General features: G+C 42.1%; 1 protein-coding gene across 3 annotated transcripts in view; it reads left to right on the forward strand.

The window, feature by feature from the left end:
• The window catches only part of fam185a (family with sequence similarity 185 member A), a 67645-nt gene that overhangs the window by 20974 nt on the left and 23043 nt on the right, over positions 1-23628 (forward strand). For all 3 annotated transcript variants that reach the window (XR_013500185.1, XM_078235625.1, XM_078235624.1), the window contains one exon: positions 4221-4359. Coding sequence is in view for 2 of the 3 variants with exons in the window: in XM_078235625.1 (XP_078091751.1) it covers positions 4221-4359 (139 nt within the window). In the remaining variant the exon portion in view is untranslated. The remainder of the gene's footprint in view (positions 1-4220; positions 4360-23628) is intronic.

Raw genomic sequence — 23628 nt, forward strand, 5'->3', positions numbered from 1 at the left:
AACAGGGGAGACTAGGACGCGGGGGCACAGCCTTAGAATAAAAGGGAGTCACTTTAGAACAGAGATGAGGAGAAATTTCTTCAGCCAGAGAGTGGTGGGTCTGTGGAATTCATTGCCACAGAGGGCTGTGGAGGCCGAGACGTTGAGCGTCTTCAAGACAGAAATTGATAAATTCTTGATTTCTCGAGGAATTAAGGGCTATGGGGAGAGAGCGGGTAAATGGAGTTGAAATCAACCATGATTGAATGGTGAAGTGGACTCGATGGGCCGAATGGCCTTACTTCCGCTCCTATGTCTTATGGTCTTATGGTCTTATGTGACAATAAATCAAAAAATGTGGTCTTAGCAAGTCCTTTTTGGTTGCAGTAGGACATCCTTGCTTGTGTACTCAAGTCCTCTTGCATTGAACACCAACTATTTGCCTTCCTAACTGCTTGCAGTATCTGTATGCTTGTTTTCAGGGACTGGTATACTAAGACACCCGAGTCCCTTTGTATGTCAACATTTTCCAATCTATAATCAATTAAGTAATGCTCTGCCATTCTGTTCCTCTGTCCAAAGTGGTTACATTCGCATTTATCCATGCCATACTGCATCTGTAATGTATTTACTCACTCAACTTGTCTAAATCACCTTGAAGCGTCTTAGCAGCATCCTCATCACTCGCATTCCCACCAAGTTTCGTATCATCAGCAGTCATCCAAATCATTGATGTATGTTGTGAATAAACGGACCCTTGTGGGAGCTCACTAGAAACTGCTTGCCACTTTGAAAAAGACCCATTTATTTCTACTTTCTTTCTTGTCTGCTGACCAATTCTCAATCCATGCCAATATATTGCCCAATTCCACGTGCTTTTAAATATATTAACAATTTGGATGTAAATGTAGGGGTAATGATCAAGAAGTTTGCAGACAACATTGGCTGCATGGTTAATAGTATGAGGATAGTTGTAGACTGCAGGAACTTATCAATGGACTGGTCAGGTGGGCAGAAATGTGTGAGGGGTGTGGATAGAATGGATTGGAAGGGCCTATTTACCTTAGCAGAGAGGTCAATGACTAGGGGGTCTAGATTTAAAATGATTGGTAGAGGGATTAGAGGAGAGACGAAGAAAACTATTTTCACCTCGAGGGTTGCGGGGCTGTGGAACTCACTGTCTGAATGGATGATAGATGCAGTGAACCCCTCATCTCATTTAAAACGTGCCTGAAACCTGCAGGCCTAAGGGCCAAATGCTGGAACGTAGGATTACGTGGCTTGAGAGATGGTGCAAGAGGGAGAGATTCAAATTCCTGGGGGAGGTGGGACCTGTACTAATCGGACAATCTGCACTTGGGCAGGACTGGAACCAATGCCCTGGGGGAATGTTTGCTAGTGCTGTTGGGGAGGCTTTAAACTAATGTGGCAGGGGGATGGGAACCGATGCAGGAAGTAAAGTGGGGACAGAAACAAAAGGCAGTAAGGGAAAAAGTGGAAAGCAGAGAAACCAAAGTCAAAAATCAAAAAGGGCCACAGTACAGAGTACAAAGACTGTGGAGAACTCAGTGAATGGATCCAGTAAGACTAAGAGAAATAAAACACCGAGAGAGTGTACAAAACATGATTGGGCAGATGGTCTGAGAAAGCAGGGCAGAGAGCAAGGGAAGTCTAGGTTAAACTGCATTTCTTTCAATGTATTAGGCCTGACAGGCAAGGCAGATGAACTCAGGGCATGGATGGGTACATTGGACTGGAATATTATAGCTATTACTGAAACATGGCTAAGGAAGGGGCAGGTCTGGCATCTCAATGTTCCAGGGTACAGATGCTATAGGAAAGATTGAACAGGAGGTAAGAGAGATGGGGGAGTTGCGTTTTTGATTAAGGAAAACATCATGGCAGTACTGAGAAGGGATATGTCCGAGGGTTTGCTCACTGAATCTATATGGGTAGAACTGAAAAATAAGAAGGGAGAGATCACTTTGATAGGATTGTCCTACAGGCCCCCAAATAATAAGCGGGAAAATTAGGAGATTATGGATAGCTGCAAGAAAAATAGGGTGGTAATAGTAGGGGACTTTAACTTTCCCAACATTGACTGGGACAGCCATAGCATTAGGGGCTTGGATGGAGACAAATTTGTTATGTATTCAGGAGGAATTTCTGTTCAGTATGTGGATGGCCCGACTAGTCAGGAGGCAAAACTTGACCTCCATTGGAAAATAAGGACGGGCAGGTGACAGAAGTATTAGCGAGGGATCATTTTGGGACCAGTGACCATAATTCCATTAGTTTTAAGATAGCTATGGAGAATGATGGGTCTGGTTCAAAAGTTAAAATTCTGAATTGGGGCAAGACCAATTTTGATGGTATCAGCCAGGAACTTTCAAAAGTTGATTGGGAGTCTGGCAGGCAAAGGGATGTCTGGTAAGTGGGAGGCTTTCAAAATTGTTAACCAAGGTTCAGGGTAAGCACATTCCTTTTAGAGTGAAGAGCAAGGCTGATAGAAGTAGGGAACCCTGGATGATTCGGGATATTGAGGCCCTGGTCAAAAAGGAGGCAAATGACATGCATAGGCAGCTGGGAACAAGAGGTTGTCGGAGTAGAGTTAAGAGAGAAATCAGGAGGGCAAAAAAGGGACATGAGATTGCTTTGGCAGATGAGGTAAAGGAGAATCCAAAGAGCTTTTACAAATGCATAAAGGGCAAAAGAGTAACTAGGGAGACAGTAGAGCCTCTTGAGGATCAATAAGGTCATCTATGTGCATGTCCACAAGAGATGAGAGATCCTAAATGAATATTTCTCATTGGTATTTACTATTGAGAAAGGCATGGATGTTAGGGAACTTGGGGAAATAAATAGTGACGTCTTGAGGAGTGTACATATTACAGAGAAGGAGGCGCTGGAAGTCTTAAAGCGCATCAAGATATATAAATCCCTAGGACCTGATGAAATATATCCCAGGACATTGTGGGAGGCTAGGGAAGAAATTGCAGGTCCCCTAGCAGAGATATTTGAATCATCGACAGCCACAGGGGAGGTGTCTGAAGATTGGAGAGTAGCAAATATTGTGCCCTTGTTTAAAAAGGGCTGCAGGGGAAAGCCTGGGAACTACAGACCAATGAGCCTAACATCTGTAGTGGGTAAGTTGTTAGAAGGTATTCTGAGAGACAGGATCAACAGGCATTTAGAGAGGCAAAGACTGGTTAGGGACAGTCAGCATGGTATTGAGTGGAAGATTATGTCTCAAAATTTGAGTTTTTTGAAGAGGTAACCAATGAGGGCAGTGCAGGCGACATTGTCTAAATGGACTTTAGCAAGGCCTTTGACAAGGTACTGCATGTAGGTTGTTGCATAAGGTTCGATCTCATGGGATCCAGGGTGAGGTACCATTAACCGAGTCAGAGAGGATGGTTGTAGAGGGTTGTTTTTCTGGAGGTCTGTGACCAGTGGTGTGCCTCAGGGATCGGTGCTCAGTCCACGGTTATTTGTTATTTATATTAATGTTTTAGATGAGAATTTAGGAGGCATGGTTAGTAAGTTTGTAGATGACACCAAGATTGCGGGCAGTTGGGACTAGCTTAATGGTAAAAACTGGGCGGCATGGACAAGTTGGGCCGAAGGGCATGTTTCCATGCTGAAAACCTCTGACTGTTCTTCAAAATAATGCCATGTCCACCTTTGAAAGCAAGGAGGACCAAGGTTTAACATCTTATCCAAAAAATAGCACTTCTCATAGTGCAACATTCTCAGTATTTCACTCTTATGTCTGCCTAGATTTTGTGCTCGAATCTCTGGCATGGGATTTGAACTCACAACTTTGTTGCTCCAGAGGTGAGAGAGAGCTATGAATTGAGCCACAGCAGGACACCATCTCCTAAAAGCATTGTGTTCAAAAGTTTTGTTCCTAAATGTCATCTGACGTGATTTGTCTTCTCATTTCTCCCCCCACCCACTCCTATCTGGAGATTTGTCTTTTGCAATGCCTTTGAGTGACCTGACCAAAAATTTGAACTCCATTGCAGAATAATTGGCTTTTGTTTGCATTTTGCTACTACACGAGGCAGCTCAATAGTGTGAAGTCTGTTGTATCCTAACCTGCCACTGCACAGATGTTTATGACATTAATGGAATGAACCCCCAAATAAAGAACTTGCTTAACTAGAAGTGGAATGTTAGTGCTCCCAGTGAATAGCATTTGCACTTTATCCTATCAAAACCCTTTGTGTCTTTTCCAGATTGTGGAAATTGACAAACTTCAGGGAGCAAACATGAATATTTCCACCACTGACGGTGCACTAAAAACAAAGTACATTTATGCCGAATCTTCACATTTGTCCTCTTCTAAAGGCAATATTGAGCTTGGAAACGTTCATGGTAAGAATTTTACATATTAAGCCTTAATTTGTGTCACCAATAGGCTGGGGAAACAATGATAAACTTTTGATTATAAAAGGAGCCGTTTGTATTTTATTTCACAGTAGATCAGCAGCTTTATGCATAAAAGAATTATGAGAGTCTTTCACAATTAAAAGTTAGGAACTGCAGCTTCCAAAAAGAGGCTGGAATGGGGATTTTCTTTTGCAGCCTGCTATCTGAGTTTACTGTTAGTGTCTTTTAAGAAAAACATATGTGTTGCAGCTGTGCAACAGTGGTTCATATACGGTTTTGAAATCAACAATTCCTAATTAGCTGTGGCCTGGTGGATGAGTTTAGTTATGCAATAGGGATTTATAGTCATAAATGTGTAAGTTCTATCAAACTAAAAGTGCAGTTGTTGTTTTTATTATCATTTGAAGTCAGTTAGAAAAACACTACAGCCAAGATTTGATCATTGTTGCTGTTTGGCCAATTTGCTTTAAAATATGCAAAACACTATTTTTTCCTGAAGGTCTAACAGTTTAATGATATACTGGTTATTTGTCGGATTGTCTGAGATATTGGGCAGTGCTTAGCGGAGAAAGCAAGCTTCTGACTAAGGGACTCCCATGTTAGTTCTGTTCTCTCTCCATAGGTGTTGTCAGACCTGCTGAGATTTTCTAGCATTCTTTGTTTTTGCTCCTGCTTTAAATCTTGCTGCAGTAAGTGTAGCTAAAATGGGTCCTAATCTTTTCCCAGCATAGCCACAGGATCTTTTAGTCAATGAGGGGAAGAGCATGAAAAAGTTTGACTTTTCAGAGGATGTGGCTGTGATTATGGAAAGAAAAATAATTTACCTCACCAGGCGGGACCAGGTAATACCCTGCAATTAGCTCACAACCTACTCTCCGTTTCATTCTGCCTTCACTTCCATTTTTGATACTTTTGCAATTTACACCTTGTTTGCACCGCACTGCCTTAAACATATGGCTGCTTCAGACAACCGGTAACGACTTGTTCCACTGAACAATATTTGCAGGCACTCTTATCTTCAAAATACCTACGGAGAGCACCTTCACATGTTGGGTCAGCCATGTCACCAATGTCACATATCAATGTATACTTATGCTTCTGTAGAAGCAGGCTACATATAACAGGTGACAGATACTTACAAGCAAGAGAGAACAGTAACTTTATATCCTACGACCCCATTTGAGAAACAGGCACTTCTATTTCGAGAGTTCAAATTGGAGGAGAAAGCAGGTAATGTCAAATAATTTTTCCTTTGTCATCTTTATTCAGACAGATTATCGCTGCACAAATTTCCATATGTTAGCATCTGGGTGTCAGTTTTCTTTAAATGAAGATATTTGCCAATAGGTTAAGAAGACCTGCTTCTAAAAAATGTCATCTTTATATTTCTGAAGCTAACTGAGGAATCCTCACCTGGGCTTTCACTCTACCTATTTGGTGAATTAATCTTACAACTGCCCAGTTTTTAATTATTCATACATGGGTTGGGGGCATTGCTGACAAGGTGAGTATTTATTATCCATCCCTAATTGCCATTGAAATGGTAGCTGTGGACTACCACCTTGAACCACTGCTTTTCTTGAGCAGATATATCCACAGTTCTGTTAGGAGCCTTGGCAATTTGCTGCAGTACATTGTACTCACTCATACGTCTGTGTGCGAGTGGTGAATGCAATGCCAAACAAGAGGGCTACTTTATCCGGGGTGATTTGAATTTCTTGAGTATTGTTGGGGCTGCACTTATCTAGGCAATCTGACTTGTGCCTTTTTGAAGATGGACCAGAATTCCAGACTCTGACCTACTCTTGTAGCTCCTGTATTTATATGCCTGGTTCAGTTAAGTTTCTGGTCACTGGACAGTGGTAGTTAGCATTGCTGCCTTAACAGCATCAGGGACCCGGGTTCAATTCTGGCCTTGGGTCACTGTCTGTGTGGAGTTTGCACTTTCTCCCTGTGTCTGCGTGGGTTTCCTCCGGGTGCTCCTCTAGTCCAAAGATGTGCGTGTGGATAATGTTATTTGGCCATGCAAAATTGCCCCTTAGTGTCAAGAGTGATTGCAGGGTAAATACGTGTTATGGGGATAGGGGGATTGCTGCTGATGCAGGCTCGATGGGCTGAATGGCCTCTTTCTGCAATGTAGAGATTCTGTGAATGAGCAATAGGAATATAATTGAATATGAACAGGAGATGGTTAGATTGTTTTATTGGAGATTGTCATTGCACAGCACTTGTGTGGCACTAGCATTACTTGTCACTTACCAGCCTAACCCTGAATATTATTGAGGTCTTGCTGTGTGAATGAGGCTGAACACTCTGCAGTCATCAGGGAATATCCCTGTTTTTAAGTATATTTATTAGTCACAAGTAGGCTTACATTAACACTGCAATGAAGTTGCTGTGAAAATCCCCTCGTCGCTACGCTCCGGCGCCTGTTCCAGCACCGAGGGAGAATTCAGCATGGCCAATGCACCTAACCAGCGTGTCTTTCAGGCTGTGGGAGGAAACCGGAGCACCAGGAGAAAACCCGCGCAGATACTGGGAGAACATGCAGACTCTCCACAGACACTGACCCAAGCTGGGAATCGATCCTGGGTCCCAGGCAGCAGTGCTAACCACTGTGCAACATGTCGCTCACACCTTATGATCGAGGAAAGGTAATTGAAGCAGCTGTCAATGGTTGGCCCTGGGATACTACCCTGAGGAATTTGTGCAGTGATTTCATGGGCTGAGAAATTTGACTTGCAACCATCAATCTTCATTTGTGTTGTGTATGACCAGCCATTGGAGCGTATTACCTCCTGATTCCCATTGATTTCAATTTTACTAGGGCTTCTTAATGGTGCTGTCGTCAAATGCTTTTGTTCTCACCTCAACTCAGAAATTTAGCTCTTTCGTCCATTTTTAGACCAAGGATGTAATGACATCACTGTGCCATCTGGAACCCAAACTAAACGTCACGAGTAAGTGCCACTTCATAGCGCTTTCCATTTGCTGATAATTGACAGTAGATCGATTATGGAGGTTTTTGGCTCTATTGGATTTGACCTTTTTGTGTGCAGGACATACTTGGGCGTTTTTTCCACACTGCTGGGTAGATGTCCGAGTTGTAGCTATACTGAATCAATTAGTCAGGGGTATGGCTAGTTCTGGAGCTCAAATCTTCACTGCAGCTAGGATGTTATCAAGGCTCATAGCATGATAACCCAGTGAGCTCAGTGTTTACCACATAGAGCGAATTGAATTTGCAGAAGACCGGCATCTATGTTGGGGATCTCGGGTGCCAATCACTTGGCACTTCTGCCTGAAAAGGTTTGTAAACTCTTCAGCCTTATCTTTTGCAGTGATGTGCTGGGCAATGTTGGTGGAGACGACAACTTCCAACACACACCCTCCAATGTCAGTTAAAGCTGGAAATGAGCATTGGAGTTGGATTTGACTAAGGAACCAGGTTATTCAGACTTTTTGGTGAAGAACTACTTCACAATATTCATCCTAAATTTGCCTTTTATGTGTTTGAATTTGAGTTTCCCTTTCCTTCACTCACAATTTCATCTAGTAACATTTTAGATTTACCTTTTACTTTTCCCTATCTTGTATAGTTCCATTACACTGCCTTGTATTTATCGTGCCAAAACATTCCATTCAGCTCAGAAGGTCCATGCCATTGTGTATGCTCCTCCCATCCTACTTTATCTCACTCTAGCAACATTAATTTTCCCCTCCTACTTATCTAGCTTTCTCTTAAATGCATTTATACTATTCACATTCTCACCTACTCCATATGCTCACAAGTATCATATTCTAACTATTATAGTTTACCTTTCAGGGACCACCTTTCTAGTATGAGAGTTTCTTCAGTCTTTCCTCATGCCAGATCTTTAACACCTAGGAATCAAACCCATGGCATCATGCAGTAATGATTTTTGTTGTTGAATGTCTCCTTATTTTCTTGGTGACCAGAACTGGTCACAGTATTAATGCTGCAACCTGACCAGTGCACTATGCTGTTGATGACCACTTCATCTGGCTTACGTTCTATTGTTTAGGCTATATCTTTTAATGTTCTCCCGGTTTTGATTGCTGCTCTGCATTGTTTGGATACATTGGGCATCAAATCTTCTGGGATTCATTGGTTTCTTTCAACTTTTATCCTTAGTTACTTCATTACCATTCACGCATGTTATCCATTTGCCATTCCATGTGCAGTATTTTACAAGAGTCTGCATTGAATTTCATCGACATCTTTGCCATCTACTTGCATATTTTATCAGCTCATTCTTTAATTTCTGAGTGGGCCCAACACTGTCTAGCCTCTATCCCTGGGTAAGATTGGGATAGAGGGATATGGGCCAAATGTGGGAAATTGGTACTAGTTTAATGGTTAAAAACTGGGCGGCACAGATAAATTGGGCTGAAGAGCCTGTTTCCATGATGTAAACCTCTGACTCTATGTTGTGACCAAGTGAGAAGTGAGCAAAGAGGAGAGCCATACTACCACTTCTCACCTCACCATAACACCAATACTTTTCCCATCTTCTGACAAAAGCTCCTTTTAAGTTAGAAAACATGTTTTTTTTAAATGTCCTATACATTATCAAGATTTAATCCTGGATCCCCACAGATTTGAATAGTCATTCCTGTAGAACTTTGTCAAAAGCCTGGAAGAAATGTAGCAATGTCACATCAGAGAGTTGTCCACTTGGATTATCCGTTCCTTGAAGGTATCATCTACTTCCCATTGAGTCTCTGACTGCAATTTACCAGGTTATCACTTGAAGTTAAAGTTTATTAGTCACATTAACACTGCAATGAAGTTGCTGTGAAATTCCCCTAGTCGCCAGAGTCTGGCGCCTGTTCGGGTCAATGTACCTAACCAGCATGTTTTTCAGAATGTGGGAGGAAACCGGAGCACCCGGGGGAAACCCCACGCAGACACAGGGAGAACGTGCAAACTCCACACAGACAGTGACCCAAGTCAGGAATTCAACTTGGGTCCCTGGCACTGTGAAGCAGCAGTGCTAACCACTGCTACCGTAACGTGTAACTCCTGGAAGTCAATTCTATTACCGACATGGAATAGGCAGAGGATTAATGGGTCTGTAATTACCCAAGCTTGTGTTTTGTATCACATCTTTTAATCATTTTCCCATGGAAAGCATTTGGAAAAGAGTTGCTTTTAAGTGTTGGGTTCTAAAGCAAAGTGGATTTGCACAAGTTTAAAAAGAAAGGCCATGGACTTGCAAAGTTTGAAATGCCAGATGTTAGAAGCTTCTATGTCCAGGGATTAAATTTGGATTGGATAAAAATGTTTATATTCTCAATTTTGATTAAATTGAAGGGATATTCACTGCGTTAAATATTTTTCACAACTGAGTCTATTGTTTTTATGTTCAAGTTTAAATCTGAAATGCAGTTCTGATTTTACTTGGTACATTTCAGACTTGGCCAAATACATTGCCTTCGGCTGCAGTGGAATAGATGAAACTGTAAACTGTTCTTTAGTTCCATGATTCATGCTAAAATTCTGGATGGACAACAAAAATGAATGAATTACTGATCATCTGGAATACTCAACCAGCTACAAAGAACAACTCCATATCTGAGCTCTGCATTTTATGAAACATTACAGTCACATTACCCAATTAACAGACCTGTAACGCAGCAAAGTTCAGTTCAATTTGTGAAGAGCATAGAAACATGATTAGTTCACTGCTCTCTAAGCCATTTAGTCAGATCATGGCTCCACTTATGCACCTCGGTTACATATCCTTTAATATTCTTATCCAGCAGAAACTATCAAACTCACTTTTGAAATTTTCAATTGATCTAACTTCAACAGCTTTCCAGCGAGAGAATTTCAGGTTTTCGTTGCTTTTTATGTGAAGAAACACTTCCCAACATTACCTTGCGCTAGTTTTAAGCATTTGCCGCCTTATTTCAGACACAGCCACCCCTTTCAACCCTGGAGAAAATCATTTCTCTCCGTTTGCCCTAACAAATCCTTTCATCATCTTGTATATACCCTAGTCCTCTGTTCTCAATTAATACAATTCTATGGCAGAATTTTCTCTTTTTTTTTTGACCATGTGAAGTACTCAAATGGCTAGAATCATTGAAAGTTGATAAGCCGCCAGGGCCAGATGGAGTGTTTCCGAGGCTGCTGAAAGAGGTCAGGGAGGAGATAGCAGATGTTCTGAGGATGATTTTCCAATCCTCACTCGATACAGAGGAGGTACTTGAGAAATGCAAACATAGTTCCATTGTTTAAAAAGGGATTGAAGAAAATGCCAAACGATTATAGGCCAGTTAGTCTTGCATCAGTTGTGGGCAAATTAGTAGAATCAGTCCTGAGAGAGGATTAACTGTCACGTAGAAAGGCATGGACTAGTCAGGGATGGTGGACATGGATTTGTTGAAGGAAGGTCTTGCCTCACAAATTTTATTGAATTCTTTGAAGTGACAAGAAGGGTTGAGGAAGATAGTGCAGTGGATTTTAGCAAGGCGTTTGACAAGATCCCACATGGCAGATTGGTCAAAAACATAAAAGCCCATGGGATACAGTGTAATCTGGCAAACTGGATAAAAAGTTGGCTTAATAACAGGAAACAAAGGGTAATGGTGGATGGATGCCCTTGTGAATGGAAAGTTGTTTCAAGTGATGTTCCACAGGGCTCGGTGTTGGGACTCTTGCTGTTTGTGTTATATATTAATGATTTGGATGTGGGAAATTGGCAGAGTAGTGGATAGTTAGAGAATAGCTATAATCTCCAAAACAATAAAGGTGGGTTGGTGTAGTGGATGGTAAAGTGTGAGGTCATAAATTTCAGGAGGTCAAACAGCTATAGGGAGTACATAATAAATGGAAATATACTAAGAGGGGTAGATAAAGTGAGAGATCTTGGCACACAAATACACAGGTCCCTAAAGGCAGCAGTTCAAGTAGACAAGGTTGTAAAGAAGGCATATGGAATGCTTTCCTTCATTGGCAGAGGTACGGAATATAAAAGTAAAGATATAATGTTGAAATTGTATAAAACACTGGTAAGGCCACAACTGGAGTATTCTATGCACTTCTGGTCACCGCATTACAGGAAGGACATAATTGCTCTGGAGAGGGTGCAGAGGAGGTTTACAAGAATGTTTCCAGTGCTGGAAAAGTGTAGCTACAAGGAGAGATTGGATAGGCTGAGGTTGTTTTCCTTGGAACAAAGAAGACTGAGGGGTGACTTGATTGAGGTGTACAAAATTGAGGGGAAGAGAGAGTGGACTGGATAAAATTGTTTTGCATGACGATGAATTCTAGAACCAAGGATTCAAAATAAGTGGCAGAAGGTGTAGAGAGGACATGAAAAAGAACATTTTTTACACACAAGCTAGTGGGTGTCTGGAATTCACTGCCTGAGGTGGTGGTAGAGGCAGAGATCCTAACTCTTAAGTGCTGTAAACTACAGGGCTATAGGCTGGGTGCAGGACGGTCAGATTTGAAAGGGCACCTGGGTGCCCTCGGACTGACATGGATAAGATGGGCTTAATGGCCTCCTCCTGTGCTGTAACTTTTCTTAAGTTCTGTTAATTGTTTAACCGTTTCTACTGGGTGTGGCATAACTGCAGAGCTTTGATCTGTGCCATTTGTTAGGGATCAGATCAGAAACTTGTAGGTATATTATGAAATTAAACACAACTATTTTTTTATTTTGACAGTGTGAGGATAAGGTGTTTCACTCCAGGTGTAATCATATTGACACAAAAGGAAGCTTTTATCAAAACAAACTTTAGTTTTAACAGTGCAGTTTAAATATAACAGATGAATTGGCTTAACTTTTTACCAATTGAAATATTTAAACATGACAAGATAACAACTCTTAACTGCTAAACTACCACTATTAGTTCCAATTTAAGCAATATTCCTCATTGACTTAAACTCTCCTTCAAAACCAGTTAGCAAACAACATAGACTTACGTGCTGGTACGTTGGCTGCTGGCCCTCGAGCCTCCAGAATATCTAGCTGATCCCAGAGAAAGAGGAGACCTCCTGCTCCTTGCAAACCCAAACAGAAACTGCCTGCTTGTCTCTAAGTTTAGCTCCACCTCTTCACATAACTCTGCATCTTGTCAATCAACCTCATCAAATCCTACTCTGAAACCCCAGGGGAGAAACCGAAAATAAATAAAAACAAACACCCCATTATCTAGGATCTCTTCTGCATTCTCAGCATGTGGGTTGTCTGGAGCAGACAAGTCAGCACCCTATAAACGGAGCAGACAAGTCAGCACCCTATAAACAGAGCTGACTTTTAAATATACCTTTCACAAGAAACATCATATAAATACATTTCTTAAAGGCATAGTATCGTCACACTTTGGGTGTCGGATCACTAGCTCTCTCTGTTGCAAGAAGCTACTGCTGTTTAGTATACATGTAGTCCTGTATTATAGTGGCACCATTTTTAGGTGTGCTACTATTGGCATGCTTCCCTACACTTGACTTTGTGTGATGGTTATAATACAATTCTGTTGATGGCCTACATTATCCTTTGGATGCTCAGTTTTGACCTGCTAGATCTAATCTGAATCGATCCCATTTAGTATGCTTGCACTTCCACATAACACATTTATGCTCTCCTTGTGAACTTCACTTCTACAAGGATTGTGTGATGGTTGCTAATATTAATATGTCATGGACGGATGCATCTATGACAGGAAGATTGGTGAGGACAAGATCAAGTTTGTTTTTTCCTTGTGTTGGTTCTCAAAACCTGCCACAGGCTTATTTGGCAGATATGTCCTTCACTATCCTCCAGGACTTGTCCAGCTCAGTCATTAGTGGTGTTACTGAGTCTCTTGGTGATGGACATTACATCCGAGGTATGGGACTTCATTCTGTGCCCTTGCTACTCTCAATGCATCTTACAACTGGTATTTAATGTGGAGCGTTACTAACTCAACTGGGGGGGGAGGGTGTAGCCGATAATGAAAAGGAGATTTCCTTGCCCATGCTTGATCTCATGCCATGAAACCTTCAGAGTCTAGAGGTAGCATTGAGGATTCTCAGTTCCTGTTGTTCCCTTTTGCAGTTCTTCTGGCTGCTAATACAATTACAAACTACTTGAATGTTGAAAGACCTGTTCTGGATGCAATATCACCCACTTTTGGAAATGTGCAGGAAACATAAATAGGACAGAAGTCAATCACAGAGAACATAGAACATTACAGCGCAGTACAGGCCCTTCGGCCCTCGATGTTGCGCCGACCAGTGGTACCAATCTAAAGCCCCTCTAATCTACACTATTCCAATATCATCCATATTAGGCCAATTAGCCTAACCTCAGTTGTTGGCAAAATTCTAGAATCCATCGTTAAGGATGAGATTTCTAAATTCTTGGAAGTGCAGGGTCGGATTAGGACAAGTCAGCATGGATTTAGTAAGGGGAGGTCGGCCTGACAAACCTGTTAGAGTTCTTTGAAGAGATAACAAATAGGTTAGACCAAGGAGAGCCAATGGATGTTATCTATCTTGACTTCCAAAAGGCCTTTGACAAGGTGCCTCACGGGAGACTGCTGAGTAAAATAAGGGCCCATGGTATTCGAGGCAAGGTACTAACATGGATTGACGATTGGCTGTCAGACAGAAGGCAGAGAGTTGGGATAAAAGGTTCTTTCTCAGAATGGCAACCGGTGACAAGTGGTGTCCCGCAGGGTTCAGTGTTGGGGCCACAGCTGTTCTCTTTATATATTAACGATCTAGATGACGGGACTGGGGGCATTCTGGCCAAGTTTGCCGATGATACAAAGATAGGTGGAGGGGCAGGTAGTATTGAGGAGGTGGGGAGGCTGCAGAAAGATTTAGACAGTTTAGGAGAGTGGTCCAAGAAGTGGCTGATGAAATTCAACGTGGGCAAGTGCGAGGTCTTGCACTTTGGAAAAAAGAATAGAGGCATGGACTATTTTCTAAACGGTGACAAAATTCATAATGCTAAAGTGCAAAGGGACTTGGGAGTCCTAGTCCAGGATTCTCTAAAGGTAAACTTGCAGGTTGAGTCCGTAATTAAGAAAGCAAATGTAATGTTGTCATTTATCTCAAGAGGCTTGGAATACAAAAGCAGGGATGTACTTCTGAGGCTTTATAAAGCACTGGTTAGGCCCCGTTTGGAGTACTGTGAGCAATTTTGGGCCCCACACCTCAGGAAGGACATACTGGCACTGGAGCGGGTCCAGCGAAGATTCACACGGATGATCCCAGGAATGGTAGGCCTGACATACGATGAACGTCTGAGGATCGTGGGATTATATTCATTGGAGTTTAGGAGGTTGAGGGGAGATCTGATAGAAACTTACAAGATAATGAACGGCTTAGGTAGGATGGACGTAGGGAAGTTGTTTCCATTAGCAGGGGAGACTAGGACGCGGGGGCACAGCCTTAGAATAAAAGGGAGTCACTTTAGAACAGAGATGAGGAGAAATTTCTTCAGCCAGAGAGTGGTGGGTCTGTGGAATTCACTGCCACAGAGGGCTGTGGAGGCCGAGACGTTGAGTGTCTTCAAGACAGAAATTGATAAATTCTTGATTTCTCGAGGAATTAAGGGCTATGGGGAGAGAGCGGGTAAATGGAGTTGAAATCAACCATGATTGAATGGTGGAGTGGACTCGATGGGCCGAATGGCCTTACTTCCGCTCCTATGTCTTATGGTCTTATATGTTTATCCAATAACCACTTGAACGCTCTCAATGTTGACGAGTCCACCACTGCTGCAGGCAGGGCATTCCATGCCCTTACTACTCTCTGAGTAAAGAACCTACCTCTAACATCTGTCCTATATCTCTCACCCCTCAATTTAAAGCTATGTCCCCTCGTGCTAGCCAACACCATCCGAGGAAAAAGGCTCACTATCCACCCTAATCCTCTGATCATCTTGTATGCCTCTATTAAGTCACCTCTTAACCTTCTCTCTAATGAAAACAACCTCAAGCCCCTCAGCCTTTCCTCATACGATTTTCCCACCATACCAGGCAACATCCTGATAAATCTCCTCTGCACCCTTTCCAACACTTCCACATCTTTCCTATAATACGGCGACCAGAACTGTACGCAATACTCCAAATGCGGCCGCACCAGAGTTTTGTACAGTTGCAGCATGACCTCCTGGCTCCGAAACTCAATCCCTCTACCAATAAAAGCTAACACACCGTACGCCTTCTTAACAACCCTATCAACCTGGGTGCCAACTTTCAGAGATCTATGCACATGGACACCCAGATCCCTCTGTTCATCCACACTACCAAGTATCTTACCATTAGCCCAGTACTCTGTATTCCTGTTACTCCTTCCAAAGTGAATCACCTCACATTTTTCCGCATTAAACTCCATTTGCCACACCTCAGCCCAGCTCTGCAGCTTATCTATGTCCCTCTGTAACCTGCCACTTCCCTCCGCACTGTCTACAACTCCACCGACTTTAGTGTCATCCGCAAATTTACTAATCCATCCTTCCACGTCCTCATCCAAGTCATTAATAAAAATGACAAACAGCAGTGGCCCCAAAACAGATCCTTGCGGTACACCACTAGTAACTGAACTCCAGGATGAATATTTCCCATCAACCACCACCCTTTGTTTTCTTACAGCTAGCCAATTCCTGATCCAAACCACTAAATCACCCTCAATCCCATGTGTCTGTATTTTCTGCAAAAGCTTACCATAGGGAACCCTATCAAATGCTTTGCTGAAATCCATATACACCACATCAACCGCTTTACCTTCATCCACCTCTTTGGTCACCTTCTCAAAGAACTCAATAAGGTTTGTGAGGCACGACCTACCCTTCACAAAACCGTGCTGACTATCCCTAATCAAGTTATTCCTTTCTAGGTGATTATAAATCCTATCTCTTATAATCCTTTCCAATACTTTGCCCACAACAGAAGTAAGGCTCTCCGGCCTATAATTACCAGGTTTGTCCCTACTCCCCTTCTTGAACAAGGGGACAACATTTGCTATCCTCCAGTCTTCTGGCACTGTTCCTATAGACAATGACGACACATAGGATCACCACCATTTCTGTCTTCTGCTTTGTAAATCTTTGGATATTGGGGTATAATGCAGAGAAAATACAGCCCCAATATCTGTTTAAAGCATTATCACACGTTGGAAATTGAGAAGCAGTGCATTACTGGTGAAGAATCATGTATGGTGATTCTATTCTAATCCAGGATGATAAAATACAGTTCTCATTGTATTGCCTGGTGGTCTACGTTTAGACAAAAGAAAACTTGCATCTGTATGTAAACTTGTCAAAGAAAATATAATCATGCACTAGTATGTTTGCAATGCTAACTGAGCAAGAATTTTGTATATTCAGCAGGATGAGAGTTAAGAGTGTTGGATGGTTACTGCTGCCATATGGCTATGACTGTGGGTCCCAAGAATGTAGGCAATTTGAAAGATTGTGTTTGACTACTGCTGTTAAGAAGTCACTAGGGACTGAAGTTACACATGGAACCATTTAAGCTGCAAATCAAAGCGGGCTGCATTTTAAAATTGAGAAGCATGGCTCTTTGTTCTTTGCTAATTAAAACATAAAGGGGACAAAATTGGACTGCCCTCAAAATTGGGTGCAGGATGGGCAATTAACCTACATTTGTTCAAGGTGATGTGGGCAATCATGGTGCTGACTAACGATAATTGTGCCATGCATTTCAGCTGAATGCACTGCTGAGTGGCTGCATGCCTCAACAGGATTGTGGACAGGTAGAATCTATGATGGTCCTAAGGGATAGTAAGGAATTGAGCGATAGTGATCAGGTTTTATTCATGGGAATTGGAGTCAAATGATACGCCCTGAACATGAAGATGTGATTGCACCCTCCTCTTCTTCCTTTTCTTGAGTTGCTTGCTAAAACGCTGGCCAGGTTTGTGGAGGATGCAATAGACCAATACAAGGTGAAACGTTCACTCCAGTGAGTGCTCCAACATTGTTGAGCTACCAAATTCTTTTGCTTCAAGAGTCCAAGTCGTCTGCTCGGTGACGGTCAACATTCACATTACAAAAGTCAGACTATGTGTTGGTTTCAGAGGCTTCATTAGCCAGTTCTATAGCGGATAACCCTTCTCACCTGGAAGCCACCCTTTGGTTTGACATAAGTGATAGAGTCATACAGTACAGAAGAGGCCCTACAGTCCATCAAGTCTGTACTGACACTAGACAATCTACACGAAACCCACTTGGCCCCTAGCCTTGAAGGTTCTGACATTTCAAGTGCTCATCCACGTACTTTTAAAGGTTGTGAGGTTTCCCACCTCTACTACCACTCCCACGAGTGCATTGCAGATTCCAACCATCCTCTGGGTGAAAATATTTTTCCTCCAATCCCCTCTAAACCTCCTGCTCTTCACCTTAAAATTATGCTCCCTCGTTATTGACCCTTCAACTAAAGGTAACAGCTGCTAACTATCCCTCGTAATCTCACAAACCTCAATCAGGTCTCTCCTTCTCACACACGCACACACACTCCGCCTTCTCTGCTCTAAAGAAAACCAATCAAGCCTATCCAGCCTCTCTTCATTGCTCAAATACTCCATCCCAGGCAACACCCTGGTAAATCTCCTCTGCACCTTCTTCAGAACAATCACTTCCTATAGTGAGGTGACCAGAACTGCACACTGTAGTCCAGCTGTGGCCTAACCAGTGTTTTGTACAGCTCCAACATAACCTACCTGCTCTTATAATCTATGCCAAGACTGATAAAGGCAAGTGTCCCATATGCTTTCTTAACTACCTATTAACTTGTCCTGCCACCTTCGAGGATCTACGGACAAGCACCCCAAGATCCCTCTGTTCCTCTGAGCTTCCTATTGTCTTGCCATTCGTTGAGTACGCACTTGCCTTGTTACTCCTTCCAAAGTGCATCATCTCTCTTCAGGGTTAAATTCCATTTGTCACTGATCTGCCCATCTGACCAACTATCTATATCTTCCTGCAACCTAAGACCTTATTCCTCACTAACCAACCTGCCAATCTTTGTATTATTCACAAACTTGCTTATCATTCCCCCCACATTCTCATCTAAATCGTTTATATGTACCATGAACAATAAAGGACCCAGCACTGTTTCCTGTGGTATGCCACTGGACATCAGCCTCTAGTCACACAAACAGCTTTATACCACCACCCTCCTGCCACCTACCACTGAGCCAGCTTTGGATCCAACTTGCCAAGTTACCCTGGATCCCATGTGCTTTTACCTTCACTATCAGTCGTCCATGTGGGACCTTGACAAAGGCTTTGCTGAAATCCATATAGACTGCAATCCACAGCACTACCCTCATCCACACGCCTGATAACCTCCTTGAAAATTTTGTTAAATTTGTTAGGCATGACCTCCTTCTTACAAAGCCATGCTGATTATCCTTGATCAAAGGCTGCCTCTCCAATTGGAGATATGTTTCCCTACTACTGATGTGTGACATACTGGCTAAAAGATTACTGGTATCAGATGAATGCATCATGACATTTGCTAGGATATCAGACATTCACCAGCACACATAGTGAATGGTAACTTTTTGTGATTTCAGTACATCTTATCACTAAGAGGTCGTGCTTGCAAACCCATTTGACGGCACCCTGTGCCATGGGGAACCTGGCCCCTGTTTAGTGAGCATTTCAAAGAGAACACAAAAGGAGGCAACCGCACAACCATGTTCAGGATGAGTATATCATTTGACTCCAGTTCCCATGTCAAAACTCCCTGATTCCATTGTTCAAACATTCTGTACCTTATTGCCCCTTGTTGCAGACCATCACAGAGTCTTCTTGGCCACAATCCTGAAATCAATGATTCCATAAAACAATCATTCCATACCAATTTTATCTGATAAAATGTTTAATTCTCCATAAAATATTCAGCTAATTATCCTTGGTGCATTCCTGGTCTTTAGGCATCTTTGCCTGGCTTAGTGTTGGTATCCTGGCAAAGCCATGTGCTGGTTTTCTCTGGGAAGGCGATAATCTCCTGGCATGCTCTCTGCACAAAGTTCACCATCTATAGTTACTTGTGTTGTTTGTTACAACCTGGAAGGATCTGATGACAATCTGCATCATGGGCCATTGCAATGCGTTCCTTGTCCTGCTGTAAGGCTACAGGTCTAGTTCCAGGAGATGATAGAGTTCAGTATATACCTCCTTAATGAAGCTCTAATGCAAATATACTGCTCCTGGCTTATGTTGAATTTGGAGGAGTTCGCCCAGAAGACCCTCGGAGGATAAACTCTCAAGCTGAGAGTCGTTGTCCTCCTCCTGCCTCACTCTGCAAGCAGCTTGAATTCTTTGTTGCCTCTGCATCATCTCCCACTCATGCTGTAGCTCAAGGGGGACTGCTACTATAATCCCAATGATGGATCATGCAATGTGCTCCGAGCCTTTGCAGTTATAAGCAAAACCTGCAGCACCACAGCCTGTAAATTTTACGAACTGTTAGCTATTCCTGCAATCACCCAGCACTTCCACAAACTCAGAGTCGAGCCAGTAGAAAGTAATCAGGAACTAACCTGCACATTATTGGTCCTTTTAAATGGAAGGAGGTCCTTCATGTTGCTAAACGCAAGTTCAGCTGTGTGTGTTAATTGAAGGTATTAACTAGAGTGGTGAGGTGTAAAATAGTACGCTAGTGTCAAATTGGTGTTGGATGTTATGATTGCTGTACACTTCCAGTATACGCACATGGCACCTGTGCCAGGCATTTGGAAGTGGACAGAAGCAGTGTGGATACTGTTTTGTTACTAAATCAGCAAATACAATGCTGAAATTATTGACATGCTGTGCTGGATTTTCCTTACTGGAGGATTCATCACTAAAGTAGCACTGAAACTACAATTTTGCTCATCGATGTAGCTTTCCCCAAAAACATCCTGTTATATATTTATATGGATTCCTGGTGCAGCTAGCATCTCTCAAAGACAATCTGGCTCCTGAGGTTTCAGAGCGAGAAAATTCAATGCTGCTGTGGTAACTGAAAGGGCAACTTTGGTTCTTGGTTTACAGGAAACTCAGTTTTTAACTCGAGCTACATTATTTGGAAAAGAGCAAATTATAATCAGTTAGACTGAACTAATGACACATTTGAGATGAGAGTTTCACTATTGTTTATATTCTGTAAGATTCCAGTGTTAACATTATTTGGTTATGTTGGCAAATTTTAGATGATACGTTGGAATTCAAAAGTTTTATCTGACAGCAAGTTAGAATTAGCATTGTGCATCAATGTGACCAACATCCCACTCATACCCACGAGGAAGAATCGTGATTAGATTTCTAAATCTGAGTTTTGGGCGGAAGCACAGGTCTTTTTGGTTTTAAAGGATAATGCAAGGGAATATACTTTGCCCATTCAAGTATTCTGAAAAGATAGAATCTTGCTTGCAAGATTTACTGATAATGTAGCAATTTGTTTTCCAACTTGTTGAGGTCCACCATTTTGGAAGTTTCTTCCCACCATGGATCTACTCTGAGGTCAGAAGTCCTAGTAAGCAGCTTCATAGGAATTTCAGTAGATTACGTTTAAGCTGATTTTGGATTGTGAAGTGTCCCAGTTGGACGAACCTTTTCGGCATTTGTAGTGTCTCGGTGTCTTCTCCTATCTGCCCCTTTTATTGTGTGAATCAGTTGCTATTTGTCACAGCTGGATCCAACCTCGCATTTCTGCTGTCCAGTGTGATAGTACTTGGCTGTTCTGGAGTTCTTACTTTGAAACCTGGCTTCTTGACTTGTGTATTAACGAGTTACGTGGGTAATGCATTCCAGCATGTCGTGAATATTTTGAAACTGCACTATGAAATGGAGAGACTCCATTAAATTAATTTTCTGCTGGGATTGTGATTGCAGTACATCTAATAATCTGTGATTTATGGGATATAAATTGAAGTTTACAGTGAATTAGTATTTGCAGTTATTTTATAGCAGGTTTGCAACATTGAACTATGTACTCTTATTCGTCTTATGTTCATATGCTGATGATTGGTTCGAATGTCTTCAGCTTTGTCCTCCTGTGAGATGCGGGAGAAAATCATATGGTGTTAATCTGTTCACGCTTAATCTTTAATAAAAACAGAAAACATAGGGGAAACATCCTTACTGCATCTACCCTGTTAAACCCTGCAAGAATTTTGAAATATTAAATGAGATCACCCCTCATTCTTCTTAATTCTAAAGAGTGCAGGCACAATCTTCTCAATCTAAAATAGAATAATCCCACCATCTCAAGGATTAGCTGGTGAGCTTTTACTGACTCCCTCTGTCATTATATCCTTCCTTGGGTAAATAGATCAAATAGGTGTGGTCTCACCAAGGCTCTATAAATAGGTCAGATGGCACCTGAGGAGAGAGAAAATAAAAAGTTAGGTTAATGTTTCAGCTTGGGTCAAGGCATAAGTGCTGATGTCATTTTATTGTAATCAGAATCAGAAATTTATGTTGGACAGTGTTTGCTATGTGGTGTTAGTTCTAGTGTGTTGCTCCCAGACAATGAGGCTAGTTGCCGAGACACGTCATTTTGTTCATGCATGAAATTGAAGGCCTCTTCCAGCAAACAAAATACATTACTCATGGATCACTTATGTTGTGGTTTTCATTTATCTGTTCAGTTGAAGGATCCTGACCCAAAATATCAACCGTATGTTTGTTTTTGCCTAATCTGCTGAGTGTTTCCACCATCTGCAAAAGTTTTTTGTTCAATGTTTTTAATCTTTGTTGTGTTCACGCACATATTGTCCTCTCTCTCTCTCTCTCTCTCTCCTCCTCTCTCTCTCTCTCTTCCCCCCCCCCCCCCCCCCCCCCCCCACCCACACACACACACATACACACACACACACACACACACAACTGAACATCAGTGCCTCAGGAGGCTCAGACATTCATGCATTCGTGATTCTGAAATTAACAAACTCCTTAAAAAAATACCTCTTGCCCAGGAGCTCAACTCGGCTTTAATCCATCAGCACTTATGCCTTGACCCATGACTCTGATGAAGATATTAAGGAAAAGTTCTCCACACTAAAGAAGAAAAGATCATCCAAGGAAGGCTGTGACTCTCATTTCTGGAGAGGGACCATTGGAAAAATGCCATGCGAAAAACTAAGGTAATTGGTGTCCTGTTGACAGTGTGCTCAGCATAGCCTTTTATAACACACTCTTTCGCCAATTGGGTAAATAGAGAACCACATGAAGGCATTCGAGATCAAAGGACTAGCACCTCCTGGATTATGTAATTGTTCAAGTCAAAGATCTAAGTGATGTTTGTTTCACTCAAGCCAGCCAGGGGATTGATGCCCGCAAGGCGGTCAATCTGTGGTGAACATTCACCTAGCACCAAGATGTTGCAAGAAAATCAATGTCTCAGCCTCAAAGAAAGAAAGTCCAAATTCAGCTCACAACAAATCTGCAAAATCTTCACACGTGCAACTCATTTTGGAAACGTGGGATCAATAAAGTCTAAACCATTGGATTTGAGCATTGTCATTGCCAGGACTGGTTCAGTGAAAACCTGCAGAAAACAATACAGAATATGTGACCTCCAGGAGCATAAACATTCAATTTTCATTGCTTGGCATAACAACCAAAGGCTGCAAACAGAATTCCAACAGCTCAAAACTGACACCCAAAGATAAATCTGGAAGATAAATGACAAGTAGTGGGTAGAGAAATCTTGAGAGATGTAACAGTATGCTAACTGTCATGACATACAAAAACCTTTTAGAAGCCACCAAGCATCTATACACAAATCAATGGACAAAAGCCCCTTTGTTCATCAGGCAGTGTCTCTCTGCTTAAGGATAACACTACCATTTGTTGAGGCTGGAAAGAAAATTTTCAACAATTCCTCAACCATAAACTGGTAGCTGATACACACTCTCCAGGTTATTGCCATGTGGTAGAATTCATGGGTGAACCACCATTGCAGAACTGCAGTAAGCAATGAATAGTGAAAAACAATGAAGCCTGTGTCCCCGATGGTATTCTAGCTGATGTCTTCAAAGCTGGTGAGCTTTTGCTCAAGTCAAGACTCTGTGCACTTTCCCTACAAATTTGGGAGGAAAAAGAGGTTCCCCCACTCCCTGCCCCTCAACCCAAATCCCCGACTTAAAGAAAGCAACAGTTATAAATATCTCCAAAGAATGGAGAAAAATCATGCTGTGGAAACTATTGAGGCATTTCCCTCCTTGTCCATAGCGGAGGAAATCCTGATGTGTTCTGCTGAATCACCTAT

This window comes from Mustelus asterias, chromosome 19 (genome assembly GCF_964213995.1).
Source record: "Mustelus asterias chromosome 19, sMusAst1.hap1.1, whole genome shotgun sequence".
In the NCBI taxonomy this organism is placed as follows: domain Eukaryota; kingdom Metazoa; phylum Chordata; class Chondrichthyes; order Carcharhiniformes; family Triakidae; genus Mustelus; species Mustelus asterias.